The sequence below is a fragment of the Bos mutus genome, chromosome 3 (genome assembly GCF_027580195.1).
Source record: "Bos mutus isolate GX-2022 chromosome 3, NWIPB_WYAK_1.1, whole genome shotgun sequence".
Lineage (NCBI taxonomy): Eukaryota > Metazoa > Chordata > Mammalia > Artiodactyla > Bovidae > Bos > Bos mutus.
Window position 1 is genome coordinate 56,197,038 of NC_091619.1, and position 11,077 is coordinate 56,208,114.

General features: G+C 36.6%; 1 protein-coding gene across 6 annotated transcripts in view; it reads left to right on the forward strand.

Moving 5' to 3' along the window:
* COL24A1 (collagen type XXIV alpha 1 chain) overlaps positions 1 to 10,400 on the forward strand; it is a 400,744-nt gene extending 390,344 nt beyond the window's left edge. For all 6 annotated transcript variants that reach the window (XM_070367752.1, XM_005888435.2, XM_070367754.1 and 3 more), the window contains 3 exons: positions 2,698 to 2,807; positions 5,676 to 5,891; positions 8,970 to 10,400. In XM_070367752.1, coding sequence (XP_070223853.1) covers positions 2,698 to 2,807; positions 5,676 to 5,891; positions 8,970 to 9,116 — 473 coding nt within the window. In that variant the 3' untranslated portion in view covers positions 9,117 to 10,400. The remainder of the gene's footprint in view (positions 1 to 2,697; positions 2,808 to 5,675; positions 5,892 to 8,969) is intronic.
* The last annotated feature ends 677 nt before the right edge of the window (positions 10,401 to 11,077 follow it).

An 11,077-nucleotide genomic window follows, 5' to 3' on the forward strand; every position in this document is an offset into this window, starting at 1 on the left:
TATAAATAGCATCTGGTGCCCTGAAACTCTCTAGGACTACCTAAAGAGTAGATTTTTTAAAAGTTCTAAAAGCTGTGCCTTAGAACTCTTCCATGTTTAGAGATCAGGGAGTTGAGGAGGAACTAGCAAAGAAAGCTAAAAAGAAGCTGTCACTGAGATAGGAGAAAAAGTAGATGAATGTGAAGAAAATGTTTGCCTGAAGAGGCAGGGATCTACTTGGCCAATGTCAAGTTAGGTGAGGACTGAAAAAGGCTACTAGATTTAGTAATGGGACGTTCTTTGATGCTCTTTGCAAGAGCAGTTTAGAAGAATGGTAGCAGTTAAAACTGTATCAGGTTTTAAGAGAAAATGGTGGAGCTGGAGAGTTTCCACTCTCAGTTATGAAGCAGGTAATTCAATTTGCCTAACTAAATTTTTAAAAAGTTAAAAAACATAAAATACTGACAAAGTAGTAAGGATTTTGAAGAACACAGCACAAATGGGCACACACTTACAGCTGTTTTTGCCCTGGGTGCATCCAGCAACGGAGTAGTGCAATAGGAGATCAAAGGCTGGAATCCGAAGCCCACAGATAGTGGGGATTCAGGCTTTCAAAGGGCTATACTCTGGGAGTAAAAATGATGGGATCAAAGAATTACTGGAGTCAGGACACTAGAGGGAATGAGCCAAAATGAGAAGAGAGGTGAAATCATGGAGGAGATCTAGCTGTAGGTAATAAACCTAAAAAAAGACTAGGGCATGGCCTTGGGAGTTAATGATGAAAGGAAACAGAACAGGAGAAGGGCACAAAAAAATTGGTGGGAAAGAGTTGGAGGAACTGAGTAGAGGTCAGAATATTACAGATATCAACCACATGGATGTAAAATCACCACGAATTAGGTTATAAAGAGCTAGCCAAAAGCTAAAATCAAAGAAATAAAGCTGATGATGGCAACAGGAACAGGTGACAGGCGATAGAGTGCGATGACAACAATTTTACCACGGAGTGTTCTCAGACTGAAAGCAGGGATAATGGTCTGTAAGTGGCAACAAGGAGCAAGAAAGGCCCCTTCCTGACTCAGGCACAATGCTATAGAGGCTGTGGCAGAAAGGGCTCGCATGGAAGCAGTGTTCTCGGGAGAGAGCCAATTTTGAGTTCAAGCATTTAGGCCTACAAAAGATGTATTATGGTATAATGCTTATATCCAAAAAAAAAAAAATGAAGCCCCCTACCAATTCACCAGTGAACAACAATGCCTGAGTTCAAAGCACTCCAACCCATATAAGAATGAGCTCTTGCTTGATGGAAAACCTTTTATAAAGCTTATATGTTTGCTCACATAGTAGAGGAAACTATTTCTTGAATGAGAGGAGATGATGAGTCAAGATATATGTCTGCCTCACTAGTTAAGACTGTAAGCCTGCATCAGGTCCTGGTTTTTAAAAAGCCAGCTGTAATTTCTACAAACTACAAAATGTCCAACATTCTGAGGAAATCGGGGCGGGGTGGGAAATGGGATACAGAGGTGATATTAGGACTTTTTCACCCTTTTCTTCCATATTTCAGTATAGATCAGTGATTCTCCAAATATCATCCATGAACCAGAATTAGATGCAGATTCTCAAGCCCCATCCCAAATGTAATGATTTAGTAACTCTAGGGGTGGGGCCCAGCTCTTTTAACAACGTCACCAGTCTGAAAACCACTGCAATAGAGATAGTCCCCTAGTCTTGGAAGCAACAATTCAAGTTTTCATTTTGTAGGATTAGAAGAATAGTAGAGGGGGAATGGTCGAGGATGTGTGTAAATCTACAATGACATACCAGGGCAAGCCCAGAATGAGCAAGAGAAAATCTTTGCTATGGGAAAAAAAATGAAACAAACAAGGGTTTTCTACCTATTATAGAAAATGGCCTTTAACAAATACTATTTGTTTTGTCTTGCCTTTTTAATGCAAGAAGGCAGGGCCATCTCATTCAAAAATTCCTACTCTTTGCATTTAGAATAAGGTGCTGTTTGAATATTCTGAGCCTGTTATTCCAGAATTAAGATGCTACCCCAGTACTTTTCAGTTTGAATATGTCCTAAAGTCCAACTTTATGCCCCATTTGATTCTCCTGGCCACTCAATGGATGCAAAGGTTGGCAGGCTTACACTAGCTATAGAGACTTCAGTCTTTTCCACTCACAAATCTGAAAAGAAAGCACAAAAATAACCATTTAATTGTACACTTTTCTTCTGGAAACAAAAATGGTTATTCTTTTTAATTATCAATTAAACAAAGATATATTTTTCCTCAGGGAGACTAAAGAGGTTTCTATTTTTAAAATATATATATTCATTTTTAAGCTCTGTAAGGACATAGAACAAAAATACACACCTATCCTACATTAATTTCAGCTTCTCTATTAACTTTGTAGACAATTCACTTAAGTTGCTGAGTTCATTTTATCTATAGCATGAAGCAACAGATATAGCCATTCAATTATTTTTTATTAAAATTATGAAATGGCCTTAAATTGATAGGTATGTGAAAAATATAGTATTTTCACTATCAGTTTAACATAATGCTTGCAGCTTTTACTTTTTCACTAAATGTATTGATTTAAATGTATGATCTTCATAAACTTCTAAGTTTTTTAAGTATGATACTTTTTAAGGATTGTTCAGAAATATTTTAGCATGTCATTTAAATGTTTTTGTTTCACAATAAACAGGAAAATACTGGATTGATCCAAATCTTGGATGCCCTTCAGATGCCATTGAGGTTTTCTGCAATTTCAGTGCTGGTGGTCAGACATGTTTATCTCCTATCTCTGTGACAAAGGTAAATTCTGAATTTGGCATATATACTGGTACTTGCCCACTATCAGTAAATAGTGATTTTTTAAAAATCTTCCACTTTAAATAATTATGAATTTTATGAGTAGAAGCAAGATATTCTCTACCATATATGAGAAAGAAACTTTTTGGTTTTTAAAACTAATCCTGTTAATTCTTGACATTTTGATTACGTATTTTTATGACTGGCTTAGTTTGGCTTACTCTACTGACTATGCTTTTTAAATCCCTTTTAAAAATGTAAAACATATGTTTTTATGCTCATGCATTCATTAGAAAATTCCCAAACAGCTGCAGTGCTTGTATTCAGTAATCAGTTACCTAAAGTTTTTACTGAAAATGACATCATCATCATTAAAAGAAGAATTCTGCCACAAAACTTGCTATTTTTGGTGATTGGGAACAAAAATAACCTCCCTGAAATATCCACTGGGTAGTATTTAAAACATCTTATACGTATAATTATATAAACTAAATGTTTAGAATGAACAAAAGTTAGTTTGGTATAACACTGGGTATTGTAACAAGCATTTCTCAATCCTAAAGCTTAGTTCTACCCATAACATATATCAAAAAAAACAAAACTGCATTTTTTTCTTTTTCTGGTTTTCCCAAGAACTAATTTTTCGTTGACAAAGAACTGATACATGGACCTACTGTGTGTTTTTTCCACCATAAGAAGGCAGAAGCTAAAAAGTACAGTGTGTCAGTCTCTCCAACTGCTTAGAACTAGACTGTCGTCTTCTCCTGAAATGCTCCCCCTCATTAACCGGGGTGTTTCATCCACTCATCTCATTAGGCATTCACCACTGTTGCCCAAAGCAGAACAGGGGAGGACTCTTCTATTCCTGTGGAGTCTGTGTAATGCTAATGAGGAGCAGTAAGATCACCTTGCTTCCAAACAACCCACATATTCACCCTCATGCCCCTGGGTTTCAAAGAAGAATCAGTGAAGGAGCCATATTCCAGTTCTTTCCTTGGCTGAATCACTTCCCCCATTTCTCCCATCCATAAATTGAACCTGAGAAAGACTGCACGGGTAATGGAAAGAATAGTAGACTTGGAATCAGGGACCTGGATTCTAATTTCTGTTCCTCTGAAAACCTGGGAAATGATACTGTGAACCACCAGAAAGCCCACTCCTTGCCAGGCACTGTGCTCACTAAATGACACTTGACAACTCACACCCTTGTAACAATCCTGTATTGGGGTTACACCCAAACTTGCCAATAAGGAAACTGGGCTTAGAAAGGCTCCATATTTCACAGGTTTGTAGTTCTCATTTGCAAAATCAAAGAATGTGAACTGCTTCCGTTCTAATGCTCCTCATGATGATCCTTCCATGTTTTCATCCTTATGCCTCACCCCCCAACCTTTGCCTTTCTTCTCATTCCCTACAGTTTTTTGCTGCTGTTCTATTACCTTATAACTGATATTCTGATTTGGTGACTGGAGATTAGTATAAACTCCTCAGTAGGAACCACTTCTATTCATTTGTTATGACCATACCTCTGTTTAAATAATGTTAAAATGATGATGATATCTAAAGCTACAGAAAAATCTGCTTCCTTGTCCAAATCTAGACACTTCTTGCTCCAGTACTACCCTACATTGTTCACTTTATTAGTATTTGTTCATGCATTCATTCATGCAATAAACAGCTATCAACAACTAACTGTATGACCAAAACTGCATTGCTGCTACTGCTGCTGCTAAGTCACTTCAGTTGTGTCTGACTCTGTGGGACCCCATAGACAGCAGCCCACCAGGCTCCCCTGTCCCTGGGATTCTCCAGGCAAGAACATTGGAGTGGGTTGCCATTTCCTTCTCCAAGGCATGAAAGTGAAAAGTGAAAGTGAAGTCACCCAGTCGTGTCCAACTCTTAGCAACCCCATGGACTGCAGCCCACCAGGCTCCTCCATCCATGGGATTTTCCAGGCAAGAGTACTGGAGTGGGGCGCCATCGCAGGGGTTGGCTAACACAAAGATTAAGATTCTTTGTCTTTAAAGGCTCCATAATTAAAATAATTCAACCAATTAATTATCACAACTTTTAATTTATCATTGGAAACTAAAAAAATAAATCTTCAAATGAAAGCACAGGCAGAATTTCAGATTTTTATGAAAGAAATTTTAAGCAATAATCCACAACAAATTATTAATACACCTTAAATGACATTATGCAAACTATTTTTTTTTTTAGTCATATTTAGTTGCCTAGTGGGAGAAGGCAATGGCACCCCACTCCAGTACTCTTGCCTGGAAAATCCCATGGGTGGAGGAGCCTGGTAGGCTGCAGTCCATGGGGTCGCTAAGAGTCGGACATGACTGAGTGACTTCACTTTCACTTTTCACTTTCATGCATTGGAGAAGGAAATGGTAACCCACTCCAGTGTTCTTGCCTGGAGAATCCCAGGGACAGAGGAGCCTGATGGGCTGCTGTCTGTGGGGTCACACAGAGTTGGACACGACTGAAGAGACTTAGCAGCAGCAGCAGTTGCCTAGTGATATGCTAAAGCCAGCTCATACTGCTCAGGAGAGCCTATTTATTGTTAAGATCTCTTGTGAATTTCATATTAAGTGACACCACCTTGATAGCCTAAAACCAGCCATGGTAGAAGTATTTACAACTATGGAAATTCAGAAATTGCTATAAATCGGGGGTGCCCTCCTGCCCCACCCCTGCAAGGGCCAGTGGTTAAGCATTTACCAGTACACCACTGACTGGCACTTAAATGTCCTAAAAAGTAGCTTTCTCAAGACTGCCTTTTGAGGGCTTTCTTCAAGTTTCTCCAAACTATAAATTTTTCAGTTGCCATATCTTATAACTTGCATATTGTTTCAATGACATTAGTTGGAGTTTGGAATCGGGAAAGTCCAGATGAACTTCCTTCATTTACTGAGCTCAGAAGCCACCCATATCATCACCATTCATTGTCTAAACACTCCAGTGTGGACAAGTCCTCAGACAAGTGGCTCAGGATTGACTCTTGGTTTCAAGGGATGGAATGGTCAGATTTTTGAAGAAAACACTCTACTTGAACCTAAAGTGCTTTCAAATGACTGCAAGGTAAGGGAATGGCATGTTTAGAATTATTCAATATAACTAACTTAAAATTGATGACTATATATAATTAACATAAGAGTAAAACTGTATAATTAATATGAGAGTAAAACATTGTAAATTGCAGCTACAGAAGAATAAGTTTTAATGTGCCTAATGTGTAATAACCATACATTTTTCATAATCAATTATTCATTTATATCAATTTTTGTCACACCCATTGATCATCGATGAAGTTTTATATGCAAAACAGGTGTCATTAATGTATTAATTTTTATTCCCCATATGAAATAATTATAGATGATAGCAGACGGAGCATAAGGGCCTATAGACAAATGTTTTCTTTTGTATATTTTTACCACTGTGATTCTGCATCTCATTACTTGATGAAAAACAGGTTATAGAGTCCAGTCAGGTTTATTTCATATTTTGTCAGTCCCCATACCTGATGCCAAATAATGGGCAAAATGGCAGTTTGACTCTACAAATCAATATCTGAATCATAGCCCATTTTTCCTATTAAAATTAAATACTAATGAAGAGTTTATAATATTAAAACATTGTATTGTAGAGCAGGTGTTGGCAAACTACAATCCACAGAATAAATCTAGCCCAGCATTCACTTTACTAAATATATGTTACTGAAACACAGCCACACTCATTCATCTCTTTATTATCTAGGGCTGTTATCACACTGAGTCAAGTATATGAGTCAAGAGTCAAGTGTATATGGCAGAGTCAAGTATATATGACCCACAAAACCTGGAGTTTGCTGACCCCTATTATAGTTATCCACTTACATATCATTAACTTCTTTAAGGAGCTTAGTCTCCTGCTCTTATGTATCATGAAGCCCATGATTTAAAATGTCTTATATTTAGAGTGTTTTAGTTTTTCACAACTAGAGTGCTTTACTTTTTCACATTTCACTTTCAGATAAACTACACTTGCATATTTGAAAAATCATAAAACAAACAGTCAGAAATATATGGCTCACTCTCTGTAGGTGAAGAAATCAGCATTACCAACAAAATTAACTTTCACAATTTTGTCCAGAAACTTTTGGTGACTCATTACTATTTCTGACACACAATCAAAACTTACCAGCAGTTAGAAGGAGAAGGCAATGGCACCCCACTCCAGTACTCTTGCCTGGAAAGTCCCATGGACGGAGGAGCCTGGTGGGCTGTAGTCCATGGGGTCGCTGAGGGTCGGACACAACTGAGCGACTTCACTTTCACTTTTCACTTTCATGCATTGGAGAAGGAAATGGCAACCCACTCCAGTGTTCTTGCCTGGAGAATCCCAGGGACGGGGGAGCCTGGTGGGCTGCCGTCTATGGGTCGCACAGAGTCAGACACGACTGAAGCAACTTAGCAGCAGCAGCAGCAGTTAGAATAGTCAGGCTCCAATCTATTTTTCAAGCTTGGGCTTTCACTGACTGTGTACCCTGAACTCTGGTCAAACTGATCTATTTATAATAATATCAACAACAATTCCTACTTCTAATTATTGGGGACTTATTAGATGACAGGTACTATGTATTACATACATTATTTAATTATAACAGCTCTATAAAGAAGTTACTATTAGTATCATTTTATAGGTAAGAAAAACTGAAGGCACAGAGGTTAAGTAACTTGTTCAAGGTACAGCAGAGCAAGAAATCAACCCTAAGTGTGTACAGTTCCAAAGTCAATGCCACACTATATTACCAGGGACTTTTAACGGAAAGCTCACTTAATCCTCACTAATTCACATTTTCTATGTGGGAATACCTATACCTGGGTGTCTATCAAAATCTGTGCACTTAAACCCCATGCTAGGCTTATTTTCACAACCACCTTCTACCTTTGCAACTGTTTTGCTTTTTTCTATTCATGTCATTCCCCTTCTCTGAAATGCTGTTCTCTACTCCTCTAACCAAGTGGAAATTGTAGGCATACTTCAAGGCCTATCTTCAATTCTGAATATACAAGGCTTTACCCTGACTCTTCTAGTTGGAAATGAGGAACTCAGCATTCACTCTTTATATTCGTTATGATGCATGTCATACATGGCCTTATATTACGGCTGTTTGTTTCGCCTCTCCCTGACTAAATTTATAAGCTGCAAGAACTCAGAAGCCAGAATTTACTCATCTTCGTATTTCTCAAGAACTGTAAGAAACTGGAGGATTACATTTTATTCAACTGTGCCAAAAATACCTAGTCTTCAACAAATATTGTTTGAGACTTAATGAAGTTACAGAGAATTCCAGCCTAGTTATTACCCCAAGGTTATGACTTTGGCCATTTATTTTCTGAGAGCTTCTATTGCCTTAACTTAAAATGGAATTGATAGCTTCAATAATCTCCAAAGTTCCTTCAAATTCTAAAATTTATACCATGATAATTCTGTGAATGAGTAAATGAATAAACCTCTGTATAAAAATCTTCACAAAGCTAGTTAACTGTTTCTCTATTTTGTCTTCCTGAAACTTAATCAGAGCATAGTTTTTATTTTATAATAGAATTTACCCTCCAAAAAAAGAGCATACAGTAATAAAAGGAAACAGAAAGGCCTAGAAAGAAAGGAAAGGAGGAATGAAACTATATAAACAGTAACCACAGAATAGAAAAAAAGAAACCTAACAGATAATTCAACATAATTATAATTTACTTGTACTGAAGGGATTCTGCATATTTCCTGCCTAGAGTACAGAGACAGTAAGCAGGCTCATTCCCTCTCATCCAAGACAAGTTTCCATCCTGAAGCATCAGTCCCAAATAAAGGAAAAAAAAATGGTTATTACTCACATTAGACGCAGGCATATCTGGTCCAATGATCCACAGACAACAGAAACAGGAAGCCTCAAGAAAAATCAGAATATACAATGCCATCTAGAAAATGGAATAAGCATATATTTTCAGTTATTCATAGTAACTGTTACCCATTCATTGAGCACTTACTCTGTGCCTGGCATTATTCTAGGCACTTTCTATTCATTATTTCTAATCCTGAAATCTACACTGTCAATGAAAAGACATTGTCTGCTGCTAACGGAAAAATTACAGATCGAAGCATTTTGTTCTTATTTTTCAGATTCAAGATGGCAGCTGGCATAAGGCAAAATTCCTTTTTCACACCCAGGACCCTAGTCAACTTCCAGTAATAGAAGTACAAAAACTTCCTCATCTCAAAACCGAACGGAAGTACTACATTGAAAGCAGTTCCGTATGCTTTCTCTAAGGTCTCTGAATTAGTTCAGAATGCATGCTGTTGGCCAGGTAATTGTTGCAGAGGGGAAAATATAGACAGAAAGGTACTATTGGATATCATGAAATACATGGAATAAAGCATTGGCTAAATTTTAAAGAATCTCAGGAAGAAAAGACTTCCTCCTAAGAAGGAGACAAGGCATTTTTTAAAGGACTATAACTGATAAAGTATTTAATTCTTTAAAAAATTATATTGATCTGAGCTTTCTTAGAGAATTCCCTAGAACTGAACATTTATAAACATGGAATTCTTCAGGGTATTCTATATTTTTTGACTGTCTGAGAGCAAAGTACCCATTAGACAGCTGGAGATGCAAAGCACTATGGAGCAATACTGGCTAATGCTCCCAAATGTGCAATGCTTCTGTCTAAAAACTGCAAGCCACAGTCTAATACGTCTTCTTTTCCCAAATACTAAGCTGTATTCAGGTCCCCAGTGGGCATATACATCTTAGCCGGTGGTACACTACCTCTTACGTGTTGCCTTTTTGTGTTGCTTGGTGCTCTTTCTAAAACAAGGTGCTTGTGGCTTTCATAAACTATTTTATTTCTTTATTCGTCTTTGTCATTCTTTAAGAGTGTATGTACTGGTTACATCAATATATGTTTTGGTTGTTAGTACTTATTTTAATTTGTTTGGTCATATACTTAATAACAAGTAAAACATTATTTATGTGAAGTTATTTTAAAATTCTCTTTGTGGGTATAAAATCAAAGCCAGCACATTGTAACCTGTGCTTAAGCACAAGAGAATTGGGAGGGGGTTTTATTGTTTGTTTTAAATTGCTGTAAAAAATATTATAGGCCAGCTACATCCAGTAGTAGGTTTGGGTTAGAGTTTAGGGGTTGTGATATACTATTTTAAAAAATCCATGATCATCTGGAATGATATTTTGTGTATATATATTTTGTAAAGTTGTAATTCAGCAAATCTTTTGAAATTGCTGCTGTTTTAAATTATAAAAACTTTGTTTCTGTTTCATAGAAATTACATGTTTTTTAATAATTCATTGATTTTCTTTCACCGTTCTTAAATATAATGTGTTGGGACCTAAAAGAATTCAATTTACCAGTCGTTAAAGCAACATTCAAGAAAACAAATACAGTCTTTTGCCATTTAAAATAGGCTAAGTTCAGACTTTCCTTGTCAGAGAAATGTTAAACATTAAAAATATTATACCTTTTGGTATATTGAAAAGCATGTACATCCATTATAAACATACCATCAAACCACACTTACCTATCTTTAATAAAAATGTGCTTTAATATCTTTTTTGGTGCTTTTTTTTAACCATACCCTTTCATTATGTAGGACAGCCTCTTTCGCTTAGACCTTCTGTACTGGGTACATTGCACTACTAGAAAGTATCTATTACATACCTATAAAAGGATTATAGGGCCTATTTCCTACTTAAAATAAGGTCATGGCATAGAAAGTCTCTCACATATGGTCAACTGATTTCTAACAAGGGTGCCAAGACCATTCAATGGAAGAAGGACAGTTTTTTCACCAAATAGTTTTGGGAAAACTGGACATCCATATGCAAAAGAATGAAGTTGGACCTTTATCTTACATGATATACAAAAATTGACTCAAAATGATGAAAACTATTACTGTAAACAACATTTGGGATAATATCAGAAATTTTAAAAATAACATAAAATGTATCAAAGTCCTAAATGTAAGAGCTAAAACTACAAAACTCTTAAAACTTAGGTGAAAGGCTTCATGACATTAGATTTAGCAATTATTTCCTGGATAGGGCAACAAAAGCACAGTTGACAAAAGAAAACAATAAACTGGACTATAGCAAAACTTAAAACTTCTGTGCAAGGGACACTATCAAAATAGTAAAAAGACATCCCACTGAATGGGAGAAAATAACTGGGCATTATATGTTCGATAAAGGATTACTATCCAAAGTATATGAA